The 17,672-nt window shown below is 42.9% G+C and overlaps 1 protein-coding gene and 1 long non-coding RNA gene across 7 annotated transcripts; one reads left to right on the top strand and one right to left on the bottom strand.

The window, feature by feature from the left end:
* The first annotated feature begins 362 nt into the window (after positions 1-362).
* LOC112848247 (uncharacterized) lies at positions 363-2,489 on the top strand. The gene is made up of 2 exons (XR_003222264.1): positions 363-422; positions 741-2,489. It is a non-coding gene; the product is annotated as an uncharacterized LOC112848247 (long non-coding RNA).
* On the bottom strand, positions 2,139-16,778 carry nod1 (nucleotide-binding oligomerization domain containing 1). 6 transcript variants are annotated; one of them, XR_003222263.1, is made up of 13 exons: positions 16,577-16,764; positions 14,614-14,812; positions 14,006-14,180; positions 9,897-11,709; positions 9,735-9,818; positions 8,589-8,672; positions 8,427-8,510; positions 8,066-8,149; positions 7,897-7,980; positions 7,593-7,676; positions 4,718-4,801; positions 2,878-3,044; positions 2,139-2,755 (listed from the first exon to the last, which is right to left on the bottom strand). XR_003222263.1 is itself a non-coding variant. In XM_005472373.4 (12 exons), the coding sequence occupies exons 2-12, from the start codon at positions 14,788-14,790 to the stop codon at positions 2,683-2,685; spliced, it is 2,826 nt and encodes a 941-aa protein (XP_005472430.1). In that variant the 5' UTR covers positions 14,791-14,812; positions 16,640-16,778; the 3' UTR covers positions 2,139-2,682. The 6 variants fall into 6 exon arrangements, 5 of the variants coding, with proteins under 5 accessions (XP_005472430.1, XP_005472429.1, XP_019220559.1 ...); XM_005472373.4 differs by lacking the exon at positions 2,878-3,044 and having other exon boundaries at positions 16,640-16,778; XM_005472372.4 differs by lacking the exon at positions 2,878-3,044 and having other exon boundaries at positions 16,577-16,762.
* Positions 16,779-17,672: the final 894 nt, after the last annotated feature.

Genomic DNA, 17,672 nt, shown 5'->3' with positions numbered 1-17,672 from the left:
AGAAGGAAGACAGGATAAAGACATGCTGTGGAAGAGAGACAGAGATTAATAACAGATATGATTCGATGCAGAGAGGTCTATTAACACATAGTGAGTGAGAAAGGTGACTGGAAAGGAAAAACTCAATGCATCATGGGACTCCCCGGCAGCCTACGTCTATTGCAGCATAACTAAGGGAGGATTCAGGGTCACCTGGTCCAGCCCTAACTATACGCTTTAGCAAAAAGGAAAGTTTGAAGCCTAATCTTGAAAGTAGAGATAGTGTCTGTCTCCTGAATCCAAACTGGAAGCTGGTTCCACAGAAGAGGGGCCTGAAAACTGAAGGCTCTGCCTCCCATTCTACTTTTAAATACTCTAGGAATAACAAGTAAGCCTGCAGTGCGAGAGCGAAGTGCTCTAATAGGGTGATATGGTACTACAAGGTAAATGGCCTGTATTTATATAGCGCTTTAATAGTCCCTAAGGACCCCAAAGCGCTTTACATATCCAGTCATTCACCCATACATTCACACACTGGTGATGGCAAGCTACGTTGTAGCCACAGCCACCCTGGGGCGCACTGACAGAGGCGAGGCTGCCGGACACTGGCACCACCGGGCCCTCTGACCACCACCAGTAGGCAACGGGTGAAGTGTCTTGCCCAAGGACACAACGACCGAGACTGTCCGAGCCGGGGCTCGAACCGGCAACCTTCCGATTACAAGGCGAACTCCCAACTCTTGAGCCACGATCGCCCCAAGGTCATTAAGATAAGATGGGGCCTGATTATTTAAGACCTTGTATGTGAGGAGCAAGATTTTTTACAGAGTCATTGTTAATAAAGTTAAACTAATGACAGGTGTATTAGTTGTGGTGACACCCCATTAGATGCTAAATGACAGTTCACACCATGGTGAGAGCTGGGTGAACTCTTTCAGTGACCAGCCTCAGACTCTCAGTTCTCCAATGGCTTTTTTGTATTATTGTGTAACTTGGGTCATCACGATGGGGCTTCCCCTGTTTGCACTGGCAGTCAGAAATCCCCTGCACAGCCTGCAACTCGCTGGAAAGAAAGAAAAGAAAATCTGGCAATTATTTATTACTGTAGGTACATGGAGGCTGATCAATACTGGATCTTTGCTTATTCCAAAGAATAAAACAGTTCTAATGTGAATATATGAGACTGTCCTGTCTCAGACATTATCCAGTTAACTGGCCTCTACGGTCTGAAGAAGCACAAGGTAAATGTGCTGGGTTCATGACGCTCCCAGCATTTTGGCCATCATCATCATCATCTTCTCATTTTGAAACCAGACATGGTGAGCGAGGGAGGAGAACGAACCCGAAGCTAAAATAAAGTAAGACAAGTGAAAGCAGAAGGTGGTGCAGACCACAGCCTGCTGAGGGAAGGCGTGGTGTGTTTATACCTGAACTCAGGTAAGTGGCAGAAAACTGAGACAAATGAACCAACTAAGAAAAAGAATAAATCACTCAAAGATCAAACTTGAGGCTCTGAGAGCTGCTGGTTACTGCTGTATTTGTTAGGTATGTATATTTGATAGTGTGCACCGAGAGAAGACGCGGTCCCAGCATGCTTCATATCTGCGACTGTGTCGGGTTTGAGCCCCAGCAAACACAAAGAATCTGTACAACAAAAGAAATCATAGCAAGCTTGAATATTTCTGTATGTCATCCATATAAAAACAGGATTTTACAGCATGTAGGTCTGTTAGCCTGTGGGGTCCAAGCAGCCTCTCTCACATGGGTTAATGTTCATACTGAACAACACTGGTATGCATATTATTGCACCTGTGTGTAAGGAGCGCCGGCTCTCTGAAATGACCACGCTGCCTGTTTGTTTATTAAAGATTACCTGGGCCAATCAGACGGCTGCTTGGACAATGTTTTTTAACTGAATCGACCAAAATAAAGCATTTTGCTTCGTTTTCTTCCTAAACAAACACACACAAACATTCCAACACAAGGACCTGATCCCATGTGTAAAACACGCTGGTAGTGATATAATGAAGTGTTGGCCACGTCTGAAACAGCCAAATCAAAGTCTTCACTTTATTCCAACAGAAATGTCTGAAGAAAGCAGCGAGGAAAGCCCGTGCTCGACACAGAGGAACTGGATGAAAGGTTCACACATTTGCCACTCACAGATATAGTGTATTTATTTATTGTTGTAACACTTTTAACATTTTAGGTCACATCTACACAGAAACAGGAAACTCTAAAGAGTTCCAGACCTTTGAACCACCATTAAGTATGTGGAAAACAGCATCTTGTATAACAGTCAGATAATAAATAAGAAAAAGCATTTACAGTACACAGAAATGCACACAGAAAACAAGGTGTGCATGTGAGGAAGTCAGCATAGTGTATACTTCTTGTTTAAGTTCCCACTTCCTAATTTTTGTGGAAAACTGTGAAACACTTGTTGAAATTTTAGGGTAGTGTCCCCAAAATGAAACGCAGTGATGTCGTTCAGGGATTTAAAAAACAAACATTCTGTTTTTTCTTCCATTAAGAATAATAAATAAATAAAAACAGACTATGGAGGTGGTGCGACTTTATCCCCACAGCATCGGGTGAAACTGCACCAAATCCGTTTGCTGACACCAGCATCGCGCACACGGACCGAGTGCACACACTTCCTCCTTCACACAGCTCTGTGCATGCGTCATGTGAGGTGCCCAGTCAGTGGAACCGCAGCCGCTTCTCTGACACAAACTGCTGCTCTTCCTCTTCAGAGAGCCGGTTTCCTTTCACGCTGTAGAAATACAATCAGATTCCAGTCATGCATTCACAGGGACAACGTTACCGGCTGCCCAACGTAACCTGCAATTCACTCTGTGGATGCTTTCAAAGACGGGTGACAGGGAAAAGCTGGACCTAGTGCTGTAGAGGGCATCTCCCTGCTAGTCTGGGTCCAGTGTGAATCCAGTTCAGCTCCAGATCGAAGAGATCAACACATCCTCCACCACCAGCGTTACTTCTGGCGGCACGTACTGGCCCGACACTTTAGGTCAGGGGTCCCCAATCCCAGTCCGCCGGTGTCCCTGCAGGTTTCAGATGTGTCCTTGATCCATCACAGCTGATTTAAATGGATAAATTACCTTCTCAACATTCTTGCAGTTCTCCAGAGGCCTGGTAATGAACTAATCATGCGATTCAGGTGTGTTGACCCAGGGTGAGATCTAAAACCTGCAGGACACCGGCCCTTGCGGACTGGGATTGGGGACCCCTGCTTTAGGTTATGTTGTTTTTTCCTTTCATTCATCATCTGTAATATCTCAATAGACCCTTTACCGATGAATCTGATATTTTCTGTTTCAGCTGAACATCTGAATGATGATTTTTTCTTCCTTCCCAGTAATAAAGAAAGCAGAAATTTCCTGTTTTTTACTGAAATGACTTGGGAAAGCTTAATTCCTCTATTTTATTAGCTCACTGTCTGTTTCAACAGAGAGACATGAGAGCCATCAGCAGAGCTACACCCTTTGAGCTTATTTACGTGCTAATCCATTACTGTAGGGTCTACGTTACAACAGTGGCGCCTGTTGATCAGTAGATCAGTGGTTCTCAAACTTTTCACAGTGAGTACCACCTCATATAATATATGGCTCTTGAAGTACCACCCTTATGATCGACATTAAAGTACAGTAGTGTAGGCCTATTTAACACCACATACAGTTTACACAAGACAATTTTATGTCTTATAAGAATGGTATTTATTTTAACTGTTATAAACAGGATGTGACATAATGATAATAATAACAACTGTACTGCATTAAAACATTCACAGCAGGTGGGATATCCAATCTTTAAGTGATGACGTATGAATCCTGCTTCAGTACAAACTACTCTGAGTTTATTAAGGCTGTTGTGTTTTTAACATGTTTCGTTGTATCTTGTTCTATTTAATCTGAACAAGCCCCTAAAAACAGTCAGTGATCACTGTCGGCCTCTCTCTGTTTTTATTACCGCTAATCATTTTAAAGCTCAGTTTTAAACCCTTACACTGTAACTACAGCCCAGCCCATGCAGCAGTATATTAATGACTAACCTCGTATTGTGGATGGATTATCTCAGTTGTTCTCCTGACTGAAGTTTGGTCCGTTTACAGCATCCTGCCATGCGATTGCATTTGTCCCTAACCATCGGGAACCCTCACGCTAACTTTTATCCAGTAGAAAAAAGTTAGCGTTCATCCTCCAGCTTCACTGTGTTTATGTTATGCTAACATAGCTGTGTCGCTAGCGATCACGTAGCACATCATTATATACCAGCTAGCCCAACTTCAGTAACCCTACAAACGTCACTGCTGTTTAGTTTCCTGTCTTCATTTATGTTGGAAGTGATAGCAGAGCTGTACGTTTGAATTCTCTCAGAAATCCCTCAGTCAGAACATGCTATATTATTTAATCTTAAAAAATTTTTTGGGAGACTTCCTGTCTACCACTAGAGGGAGCCCATGTACCACCAGTGGTACACATACCACAGTTTGAGAACCACTGCTGTAAGGGATTGTACTAGCTTATTCCACTTGCATTTAACAGCCTTACAGTTACCAATCCGTCCCTAACTAGCTTAAGTTTGTGTCCAGAATAAGTTGAACTTCAAATAATCATTCTCACAACGTGGACACCCACCCTCTGCTTGGTCTGACATAACCTTAGGCGGGAGAACAAAACACCTAGATGCCAAATTGTCAATTTGAACTGATGCTCACCATATCTCTTTGAGTCCTTTGTTGTGAGTGAGGGCCTCAGCGAGCTGCCTGATCCCTTCCACAGTGAACTGGTTGCTGATTAACCTGCAGACAAACAAGCAGTGACTGACAAAGGACACTGAGCTGTGTAAGAGTTCCAATCATTGACTGTAGAAAACATGGACGACGCGACTCCGCCTCCTCCCATTGTGCAAAAATGAAGCCAAAATATCCCGCTTGTGGAGGCTGCCATCTTGCAAATTTGGAGCCAGAGTCTGCGCAGTAGTGACTTGAGGTGGAGCGACTGTGTAACGCTCCCGCCCACACACCCGCTGGACGTGACCGCAAACACGCCCCCCTACACTTTTTACGTAGCCCGGCTGCTCCAGTTCTTTTGCTGGTTTACCGCGACTGACGACTCCTTTAATTAAGGTAAATACAACCATGTCATTGTTATTAAAAAAAGACGCACAGTTTATCATCTTATAGTTCTAAAGTCACTCTGTTGTTAATTCGTTAGCTAGATTAGCCGCTAGCATACGCACTGTGTTGGAGGCTTGTTGCTAGCTAGTTAGCGATGCTACACACCTGCTACTCTAATAGTCTGTGTTATTGAAGGATTCAGCACTTCTTATGTTTGTTTTTATCCATTTTTAGACAGCGATGAGATCATCTGCACACTCTACAGAGGCCCAGAGTTACTGTTAATATCAAAAATATAATGCTGTCCTTTGAGATTTTAACATAAGACTGTGAGTGTAATGGATCTAAAACTGTTTAAATCTTCAGAGCCCTCTACAGCCTGGTAACATGGAGACTTTAAAAACAGCAGCAGAACGTTTCAGTAGTGTAGTCTAATTTGTTCTTTTCATTTAATAATAGAGTCCATATTTTATCAACAGCTACATTCACCCTGGGGAGAAACTAGTGAGGGAGACCATCAGGACCAAGCTGGGTTTCCTGGGTCCAGATGTTTGGAGAAACTTCTTCCCTTTCTTTCATCACAGCTGTCCTGTGCCAGAAGTTCTGTTGACCCACTGAGAGAGGCATCATTTAAGAAACACCAGGAAGACTGAAGCTCATCGCATAGCTCAAGCAGGACTCATGATCTTCACCAGCAGCTCCCTCACAGGGAAATCTTCAGCACTCCTCCGTAGGCCCGCCCCAGGAGATGGATAAACCCAGCATTTCATGAACACTGTGATGGAGACCTTTGGTTTGTCTAATGTTATAAATACTCGGATACTCCCCAGAGGCTCCGGACTTTTACATAAAGATATTATATTCAGTCCTGTAGAAAGTTATATATTTAAAAATATATGATCCTCTGTGGTTACTCTGGTATGAATAACTCTGCATCACTTTATGGTAAATAACACACTATCTGCAAAAAACTGTGAAAAAATTCCAGATGACAAGTTTGTAGTTCAACATACAAGTGATGACGTTTGACCTTCATCAGGTTTTATTTAATTGTGTTAGAGAAAATCTCATGTGCTCTTCATGCAGCTGAGTACATCAAGTGTTTAAAGCGGAAGCTGTGCAGGTCTGAGATCAGCAGCTTTGTGAAACACCAAACTGAGGTCCTGTTAATGCTGATATATAGTGACACAGTTACATGAGTGATTAATCCTTTTGTTTTTTTGTCTTTAACTTTATCAATAAAGCTGCAGCTTTCACTACAGCACATGTGGTACTTTAACCTTTGTACTGTTTTCATCAGTTCATTTTGCAGTTAACATGTGAACATGTTGGATGATCTGTCTGCTGTCACTGGGTGGTGCTGAGGTCTGAATCTGAGGGCAGCTCCTGTAATCACAAAGAGAACAGAACCATCAAACTCAAATATAAATTTTATCCCTCAAAATTGAAATAAAGCTGATTCTTCTGTCCTCACACACTCAGGATCTGAAGTTCTTCTCTTACATTTTTTCAGTATTACAGTACACTACAGTACTTTAATCCATAGTTCCTGATTAATGAGGAGTTACTGAAGTACAAGCTTTTAAAAAAGATGTTACTGTCTTTACAGATGTGGCAAGAGCCTGAAAACATGCTGTTGTTTGCATATATTTAATATTCAGTTCTGCACAGGAGCTGCAGCAGGGTGCAGCCTGTTGCTTTTACAGTATAATACTTGTAATAAAAGTACAGTAACAGTAATTAGTGACTGAGTAGCCCGGAACGTTTCTCTTGATTTCTTTAGTAAGTTCATTCACCTGCACAGATTAGCTAAACGAACCCTGACAGCCGAGTGCTCATTTTAGCTAGCTAGGTCTCAGGACATAGCTAAGGACAGTAGTTACGGATTAGCTTACAAACACGTTTAACTTACCGAAAAAGTGCAGCCGGGCCTCGGGTCCTTCTGTCGGGTTGTCCAGTTTACTGAAGAACACCTCAGGCTGTCAGGTTAAAACACTCGGTCGTGTTTTCGTAGCGTAAACGCTGGCCCTCCTCTCAGAGCCTACGCTCTATCTGCTATTCTTGAACACAGATACCCAAGTTTCTCCGTGACTGCAGCTGCCAGTCAAAGCTGCTATGATGACGTTTCACCCCAATTTAACATCGCCGCGGTAGGAATTAGAATCAAACTTATGGGAAAGGAGACCCCTTGGACATCAATCAGCATGATGAGAACTATTGATAACAAAAGAAAGAATCTTTGGAAAAAAAATTATCTAAGGAGAATAAATTTATTTTAGTCTGACCCCAGTCCCATCCGCTAACATGGAGGAGGCGGGGTTTATGACCTATACTGCAGCCAGACACCAGGGGGCGATAGAGACGTTTTGGCTTCATTTTTGGGGAGCTGTCCCGTCGTCCATGTTTTCTACAGTCAATGGTTCCAATCCATGCTGTGTAAACAGGGTGCAGAGTGATGCTGCGTTGTCCTTACCACAGGTGGGTCAGACCAGTGTTTGCCTGAATCATGTCAGCCAGGTGTGGAGCCGCATCATCAGTCATTTCATTCTCCACCAACCTAAAAAGCACAAACAGCCGTGAGACTATAATCAGTCTGAAGAGGCAGCATTGACTGTGGTGTAGCTCCACATCCACAAGGTCGACCATGTGTTTAAGTGTTGGGCTGCAAGTTCTTTCAGAATGCAACTAAATTTATAACTAAATACAGGTGGAGGAGGCACATCCCAGCTCTCCTTCTACCTTACTGATGTCGACACAGGGGCACGGACTGCACATACCAAAATATCCTGAGTGCCGTGTTCTCTTTCAGTGCTTCAGCCAGGCCCCGCCCACCTCTGGATGTAATGCAATTGGCCGACAGACTAGAAGACAGAAAAAGAGGAAAGATTTTAGTCAAGAAGTCTGGATGGGCATTTTTATTTTTGTGCCGTTTTTGCAACTTCCTACCTGAGGTTGGTAAGGCTCGGGTGGTTCCTCAAAGCTTCTCCAAATGCTTCTGCTCCCTCATCGCCAATACTGTTCCCCCACATCCTGCAAAAATGCACAGAAAGCCTGATCAGGCACATGGTTATCATGTCCTTCCTCAAATGTTTTCAGCTGGGCTAAACAACACAGCTAAAAATGCATCTCGGTGGGATTTCTCTCTTCGTCACATCTGGTTTCAGTCATCAGGGTATATTTCTGTTGTGCCTAAATGCTCAGAATAAATGCTGGAAACTTCCTCTGTCACCATTAAAGCTGCCTTTTTACTTTGTTTCTTACACCTCACCAATTTGCTGAATTTCCTGGATGAACACTGAATTCTTACCCCACGTCAAATATTGACGAGCTCTTCTTTATGGCGTTGGCCAGATGCCTCCCACCAACACTGGTGATCTTGTTTTTACCAATCCTACAAAGTAATGTCAACGTATTCAAAGTTAGTAAGGTATGTTGTTTTTTTCCCCCAACGGAGGTATTTTTAACTTACTTGAGAACTCGCAGTTTGGGACATTCTTCAATGATCTGAGCAACAAGCCTGGCTCCAGCATCTGTGATGTTATTGTTGTAAAGCCTGAGGACACAAATACAAAAATCACAGTCAGTGTTTGCGTTTTTAATAAGATAATTATAAATTCATAAAGAACATAAGATTCAGACAGGTTTTAGAGAAAATGGAATAACATAGCAAGCTGCTTCAGGCAGGCAACTGAAGCTGCGCTGCAGTGTAAACACCAACATCCTCGCTCTGCTCTGACGTCTGACACCAAACACACCAGCCTGAGCTGAGCAGATTTCTATCTCTGCCTCAGAAACGTCAGCAGTGCTGCTGCTGCCCTGCATCACGTCTACAACCCTTCCACCATCCCGGCATCCACCTGGATCTTCTGCTCATCACATGTTATATGTTATATATTCACTGTGGCCTGTTCAACGCGGAACATGGAAGTGGATCCTAAAAGGCTAAAATGTATCCCTGAACAAATCCTGTCACGACAGCAATACCTACACAGACTGTTGTAGGAACAGTGAGCCAACCCATTGTTTAGTAACATTTCTGACGCGCTGAGCATTGTGAAACAAGACGTGTCGAGCACAGAGTGTATCTGACTGTGAAACCAAGGGACACTGCATGCTCATACAGCAGAATTAGCTCAGGAGCAGTGTGTCTGTGTGGGTTGTTGGGCATCAAGCACTTACTTCGCTCAATGACACACAAATCAGTTTATAACTTTATACAACTACCTCATCCAACCGGTTAACTGGATCAGAGAGAGTTTGAATGCTGAGTAAGAGCAGTACAGTGCTATCCAAGTACCAAGCTATTCACTGTTGAAATACCTTTAAAGTGCTGAGCCTTTACTTTCAGATTCCTCCATGCTATGTTAGTACTTTCACATCATTAGCAAACAGTGCACAGCTGCTGAAGTGTGAAGAAGTGAGCACACAATGTAAAACTGAACTGAACAGTCTGAGCCCCTGGGTGCTACTGAGGCCAGGTGTCACCGATCCCAATCTGATCCAAATATCAGATCAGTCCGTCTCAAATGTTGACGTAATCACGTCCAAAACCCTCGATATAGTCTAACTATATCGAGGAGTAACGAGAATTACTGGGTTTACAACGTTTACTCACCCCAAAACCTCCACAACTTTGTGTTTGCACAGCTCCTCTGCAAGAATCTCAATGCTGCGGTCGGACAGGTGATTCACACACAGTCTGCAGGGGAACAGTTTTATTATTTATTATGGTTCAGAGTTAAACGAAACACGTGTTTGAAAGCACGGCCGCACTCACCTCACTACTGTCATCTTGCAAAAGGAAGGCTTGAGCTGCTTCACCCCATAGTCGCTGATGTTGTTGTTATCCATGTCGAGCCCCAGGAGTTTCTGACGGTGCTGCAGCACAAAGTTCAGGGCGGTGCAGTCACCCGAGTACACGTTACAGTAGCCCAGCTTGATGAAGCCGGCCGTGATGCCTTTCGCCGTCATCTCAGCAATGTCTTTGCTTCCCGTCTCGAATATGCACCTCAGCATCCACAGGAAGTTGGGCAAGACATGAACTTTCTTGCCTTCTTGGCCGTCGTAGTGGGGTAAGCCACGCAGGTGGAACTTGACACTAGTGGAAAGGTACGACTTCAGCAGGGCTCGTTTCTTCTTCAGTAAGACGGGAGACACCAGATGTCCCATCAAGCTTCTTTGACTCTTGGACAGCAGGCCGCACAGGAACAGATTAGTGAACTGCAGGTGTTCGTTGCTTGCAAACGGCTTCTTTTCGCTGGGCTTTGAAGAGCTACTTATGCAGGAATCAAGAGGCAGACAAGACACCTTCCTTCTCCTGCTGCACTCTGTGAAGAACTTGAGGATGGAGCTGGCAGCAGCCTGCTCATCCAACACCAGAGCAAAAGCTGCCAGGAAAGACTGAAGGGTCATGTGGAGGAACTCAAAGGTAGCGGAGCTCCCGCTGGTATCCTCCTCACTAAGAGGTCTGAGAAAGCCGAGAGTCAGATCTTCCTCTGTCACACCGCACTCACTGATCTCCTCTTGGCTGGAAATGAAGCTACCTCTCTCCATACCCTGCAGCGCCAACTTGGCAAACGCAACAAGAGGCCTGAGCCCTGCTTTGAACGTCTCCGAGGTGCAGCGGGTGCTTTTCTTTAGCAAAGACGGAGCAGGTGTAGCGGAGCGACTGAGGAACACTTCGGACAGCAGGAGGAAGATATCGGTGAGCGTGATGCAGGTTTCGGGCAGATGAAAGCTGTCGTGCATTGTGTGCAGGTGTCCAAAGCTCTTAAATACAATCCAGCAGAACAGCGGGGTGGAGCACAGTCCCCAGAGGTGGGGGCTGGCATCCAGCTGAATGGATACCAGCTCTCTGTGCTCCTGCTCCTTAAAGTGCAAGTCAGTGTAAGTCTTCAGGTGATCTGGGGAGAACCCACGCAGAGCCACCTTCTTTCTGATCACCTTGCTTTGGATCTCAATCCCTGTCCGGGCCGTCAGCACTTTTTGAGAGCCCTTGAGTAATTTCCCACAGAGCAAGCTGATAAGCAGCTGCAGCGGGTTGGCCTTATCCTCCGGTGAAACCACCTCAGGCAGGTTCATCAGGTCCACGTCCTCCTGAATCTCATCGTAGCCGTCAAAGGTAAAAACGACTTTCTCAGGGAAGCGCAGGATGTAATCAAACACTTCATTGTCTGGATCGTGATCTGGGTAGCAGTTGTGTTTGAACAAAAGGTCTCTGAGAGAGATCTGTTCTGCGTCCTTGAAGGTGCTGAACATCCTACAGCGAAACTTAAAGAAGAAGATGGCATCCGTCTGCAACTCTTTTGTGGACCAGAGGTTCTGGAGCTTCTGCAGAAGGATGGATTTTCCCACACCAGCATCCCCCATTATGTAGGTGATTTCACCTTGGGGGTTGAAAACTGCGTGATCTCCCAGGAGCTGGTCCACACTCTCTAAGAAGCCCAAGCTTTCGTTGCAGTCATTTAACAGTTCCATCACAGTGTCAGTGTAGAGGTCCTCCAGCCGCGTCTCCTCTTGCTGGCCATAGGACATGATGAAGCTGGTGTCCCGGCTCATGTCATGTCTCAGCTTCTCACAGTATCTGCTGACTTAGTGCACATTTAAAAAATGTCAAAGCTTTGATCGCAGCCAAACTCATTCTTAAACCGATCTAGATCAGTGCATCTGTGCAGGATTCACAACACTTCACTGGTTCCACATGCTGCCATGTTACAGCCTGATAACAAAATAATTCCATTCAAGTTCACCTCAAATTTCTCAACACAGTAGTCCCTAATGACTGAAAAAACTCAGAACTGGTGCAAATGTATTAAAAATAAAAAACAAAACTTGACATGTGCAACCTTTTCCATGACACTCAGGTGCATCCTGTTTCCACTGCGGTAAACTCAGCTGATTGGACATGGTTCGGTACACAGCTGTCTGTATAAGCATGTCAGAGCAAGCCATGAAGTCCAATGAATGAATTATCTTCAGGCCTCTGAGACATGATTGCACAGTGAAGCACTGCGAATACTTTCCAAATGCACTGTAACTCACAACACTACCACAATAATAGCACAGCACAGCAATACTATCATCTTCTAATCTAACTGTAGAAGACAAAACACCTCTAGAAAGACAAAAAGCTGGAATTATCTATTTGTTTGTTGTCAGTGTATGTGTACTAACATAGCAATTCAATTTTCCACCACTTTCACCACAGAGCTCTGAGACTGCTTAGGCTGCTGCCCCTGGATGGCTGGAAGATTTATTGTTTTTGTATCATTTTAAATTTGAACTTTCGTTGGGATGGTTGCCATGAATTACTATATATAAGATAAATCCTATCATCAGTGCTAAATGTGAGTTTTTACAGGGGTAGAGAATGCATAAGCATGGCATTTTGCTTTCTTGAAACGTAAAAGGTGATTGGCTCTGTGTCTGTTTTATAAGGAGGTTTTGTTCTTTGTAAGAACTACAAAAAGGTGAAGCAGTGAGAACTGAGGGAGTGGAGTGTTTACAACCTGAGTGCCCACCACTGCTCAGCTGTTTCATAAATGACCAAAAATAGCAAGAAAAATGTATCAGATTAAAAAAGTAAACACGAGAGTTGAGTAACTGGCCCGGGTGTGAGAAAGCTCCAAAAGTAGAACATTCAGTGTAAATTGTCCATTCATCTTACAGCGCTGCTGTGGAGCCTTGTCAGAAGTGTGTGTGTGTGTGTGTGTGTGTGTGTGTGTGTGTGTGTGTGTGTGTGTGTGTGTGTGTGTGTGTGTGTTGCATTATCTGTAGCTACAGACGGGGGGGATTTCTTCTGGGCTTGTAAAGACAAAAAAAGTGCTTTCTTTATGATTTCAGTGCACTGTGTTTTATTGGTCATCACATGACTTTATTTAAGGGAGAACTGCAGGGTGAAGTCGACTGGTTCCAGGTAGGGAAGCTTTTGTGTGGCTTAATTACATTTAGTTAAACTTACACAAAATTTAGACCAAATGCCTGAAAATATACAAACAAAAGTTAAACATAATTGATATCAGTTCAAATGAATAATAAGGTAAAATGTTACAAATGTGTCCAAATGTGTTTAATAATGTGAAAAGAAATTTTAAAAAAAATAGTGTGCCTACCTAAAAAATGGCCAGCTGTCTGGATATTTTGTATCAAATATTGTTTTGTGACAGAGTGCAGGTTGCCTTCTGTTATTAGTTGTTTCTTAGATATTGGCTTTAACCACTGCGTTAGTTATTCTAGCTTATCTTACTGTATCTGTTACCCTGTTTTATCCACACACAAATAAACTGTAAGGGCTGACAGAGCCATTTTACAACGTTTGTCTCATGTCCAGCTAAATCATTTACTTTTACAATACATGTTACATCATCCAAATCTGTGTGGGCAGAAATGTGCACTGAAATTGTGGCATCACTATTAACATTTAAGACCTTTGCATACTGAACATATTTTGCTTTTCAAGTCCTTTTGAGATATTCTGAGACTTTAGCAGGTGGTAAGGTCGTGCATGTTTCATGCTCTCACAAACAAAAATTCTACAAGTTCAAGTAAAAAATAACAAATAAAACGTTTTTTTAAGTCAAGAACACTCAGGGACTCCTTTAATCCTGCTACATCAGCCTGATAGTTACTGTTGTTATTTAAAACACCCACATACTCTACATATAACTTCAGTCGCTCAAAAAAACTCCAGTCCTGCTGATTTCTACTATTTCAGTTTGAAATATTACTACACTTTCTGTGTAATCAAATAGAAACGATGCTGTTATTCTTGTAATAGATTTTTATATTCGACCATAACTGCTCAACTGGTAAACAGCAGACTGACTTCTAGTGATACAGATGTGAGAGCTGTAAAGTATGAAAGAGGTCAAAGATAATGACACCTACTTGGATCAGTGTTAACCACCTTCATCACTGTTACATCTTCACTTGGGTTGTAGTTGATTTCTTTCAGCCATGGCTGCAGGTCTATGTATGCATCACATACTTTATAAATTATGAAGATTAAATATTCACAGGCCTCCTCCCCTTTGCACTGGACTAGCTCCAGGATTTTGCGCACCTAAAAAAAAAAATCATGAAAGAAATTCAAACTTATATTTACATTTTTTAAATTGTGTAGTATGTATGCAATCTACTGACCTCGAAGGAGAGTTCAGAGGTCAAATGTCACATGATATTTTATACAGTACTTTCTATATATTCACAAAACACACAACACCTGTAGGAATGATAGCTGTCCACCAATAAATTACTAAGTTGACCTTGAAGACCTTGATGGACGATAGCTAACGTGTCATAGATCGTTAGTATGACCTCACCCTCCACACGGTTTTACCAACATGCAATCCAAACTGTCATGTTTACACACAGAATGATGACACGCACTCATGCAGACGCTATCACAAACATCACCTCCTCGGTGGAAGCAGGAGTGGTTTTTAAATTCAGAGATTTTTAAGCACGGTTTTTGTCTCGGATGTTCTTTTTTCTACCTGATCAGCCTTGGTGGCAGTTTGCTGAACAATCTCAACATCCTCCTGACAGAAGAAGCCACAGGTGAACAGGTTGTCCAGGATGCACTGAATGCTCCTCAGCCTGGTCACGAGCAGCTCTCTGTGGTAGGTGAGGAGGCTGGAGCACGGCACCCTGGCTTCTTTTATCTGATCCATATTTACAGGACAGCAGTCACCTCTGTGGAACAAAAGACAGAAACTACACTGTTGACAGCATTTTAACATCACATGGTAAGCTTCTTTCTACTCCTTCCTTATTCACAGGGGGTCACCTTTGTGATTTGCACATGACACAGATTTTCACACCTGATGCCCTTCCTGACACAGCTGTCCCAGATATTGGAATTTCTTGAACCCCGTCATCACCCTTCATGTTTGGAACATGTGTTAACCACCTAGCCACTGTGACGCGATTTTTGTTAAATCAAATGGACTCACACAGGTTCACTTCTTATCATTTAAAACTGATGACAATTTAGTTACAAAATTGCTCGAGTACAAACAGCAGAGGTCTCTTTCATGCTTTCAGCCCAGTGTTAAAACAGAACCTTTGTGTAAATGTAAGAACTGTTTTATTGGCTCCTTTCTTTTAAACCTGTGTTCAGAGCACTTTAACATTTCAGACTAATTGCCCTTTTCATTATCAATAAAGTCTGATGATTGATTTTTCTGTGTGTGTAAAAAGGAAATCCAAGTCAAAATCTGTCAAATTGCTTGTTTTCTTTAGTCCATATCTATCAAAATCAAGGCCTACGAAGCTGAATTTAACTCCTCGTTCTAAACAGTGGCCTGCCCAGATCTAGCTGTGGTCTCCACTCATACACACCAAACTACACCACAGAAAGGCCATTATTTTACCCAGATTACTATGAACCAGTTCATGACCTATCACAATTTTTTTATTTTTAACTGTTCAACTAACTCAAATATAAAAAAATATCATTACATCAGCAGGTAAAATTACAGGCCAATCAATAAAGTGTCTTTAAGATTGATAGCAATACCAATATTTGATTATATGTTTTTTTTAAAAAGGATATTGCAGACATTGGCTATTTTTTTCTTCCAAACACACAGATTCCTCAAACATGTGTTATGTGTAGTTATTTATTTACCGGTTTATGCTCCAGCCAACTCTGCTGGATCAGCTGGTTGTGTTTTTGTTTGTCCTGCCAAAATGTTTTTGTAACATGTATTTGTTTGTTTTTTCATAAAAATGTCACCTAAAAGAAAATTAGCTAAAAAAAAAAAACATAACAAAAAAAACATCAGCACCTGCCAATGTCAGCAGTGGCCCAATAACAAACAAGGACGCTATCATCACAGAGATACAGACACTGTAACCCATAACACAAGGAACCGTTCCCTGAATGTCCGAGGGTTCTATAGCCTTCAGGGAACGTTCCGTGAAGGTTGCCGTTTGCTGGGTAACTTACCAATTCCTTGATTTTTCGATTCTTAACACACGTAAGTAGCCTACACTCCTGACGTCGGTCTGAAACACTGAGTACTGGCAGCTGCATTTCACAAATACTGTAAACACACAAAGGCTGGCAAGTCTGACCTGCAGCTCTTCAAACGCTGTTTACAGAGTTATCACTTCCGAAGTTCGTGCTACAAATATCTTTCGCATCTTTAGTCACAAAGTAACACAACATTTGGACGTGTTTCCCCGCTTTTACTGTCTAACAAATCCGTGCCCTCGATCTTGGAATGGCTCTGTTTTGTTTACGGAAATAGAAACGTAGTGAAGAAGAGTCTGTAAAGTGACAGACCTGTCTTCCACTCAGCCGTGCTGACCCTGTTAAAGAGCACCTGAAAGCAAAGGCGCCCTAAAAGTTGCCAATAAGAAAAAATGATGTCTCCGAAACTCATTCCAGCCCACAGAAAAGTTGCCCGTACTGGACGGTATCGTGGGTACAGAACCATAAATGAATCCTACCATTGTGCTGGGTCCACACCAAAGTTACAGCCGGGTTAGAAAAGAAAACTAAAAGGAACTAACTTCGGTTAAAATGCACGACAGCCCATTAGGCTACAGTTAGTGAAGTGCATGTGCCGCCCCTTAGAAAGCATCAGCTGTAGCCACAGATGCAGGAAGTCAAAGCGCTGTGAATGGGTGCGTCCTTTTTTCACGGGGTTTCTCAACCTATGCGTGCTGCGTTCAAGGTCCCGCTAAAGATGTGGAGTCCTGCACGTTTAGTATGTCCACCCATCTCTCTCTTTTTTAAATTCTCTTATCCAATTGCTGCAGGAGAGGTGACGGGGTGGTGGTACACCTTGAACAGGTCGTGTATGTGTATCTATAAATGAATGCATAAATACATAAATACATGTGTAAATAAGCCCTTGTTTAAAATCTTTAAAATGGCATAAATGTATTAGAATTTGAATAAGAGTCAACACTAAGTCCAATGTATTGTATTGCATAGATATCAGCTGAAGTTGAAATGGGACTTCTTTTATAATAGACCTGCTAATTTGATTAACATTGTCACCGTCCTCTCAGGCGCGTGGTTGGCCCTGAGTGTTCTCCTCTCTGCCTTCTCGGGTTTTTCAGTAAAAAGAAATGTTTAGTAAAGGAAAAGTGTGTTCAGACATCTGCCTATCACAGCGAAGTCACATCGGAAACACCAAGCTACCCACCACAGCGGGTCACTCTGATAAAGCGTCCCCATGTAGCCGCCGTTACTCATCGTCACCTGCGCGCACAGTCTGAGAGGAGGAAAACACACCCGGACTGTGAGCTCTATCACCTTACCCCTGCCTCCATCACCTCCATCATACTTTTAACATATAAAGGTGGCTGGTGGAAGAGAGAGCAGTGTGTCAGGATTAATGTGATCAATTATATGTGATCATTCTGAACTGTGATTCTGTGATTTTTATTTTACTCAATATTTACCAATACCTGCTGTTCCAGTGAAGACGTCTTTTCCAAGTAAAAACATTATGACTGCAGCATCTTCATCACCTGTTGGGGTCCAGGTACATGTGGATTCCTTTATGGAAGGCAAAACGTGAAAATAAGGTGAAAG

Source organism: Oreochromis niloticus, linkage group LG11 (genome assembly GCF_001858045.2).
Source record: "Oreochromis niloticus isolate F11D_XX linkage group LG11, O_niloticus_UMD_NMBU, whole genome shotgun sequence".
NCBI classification, from domain to species: Eukaryota; Metazoa; Chordata; class Actinopteri; order Cichliformes; family Cichlidae; genus Oreochromis; species Oreochromis niloticus.
The sequence above is the reverse complement of the archived record's forward strand: the minus strand, read 5'-3'. Positions and strand labels throughout refer to the sequence as shown.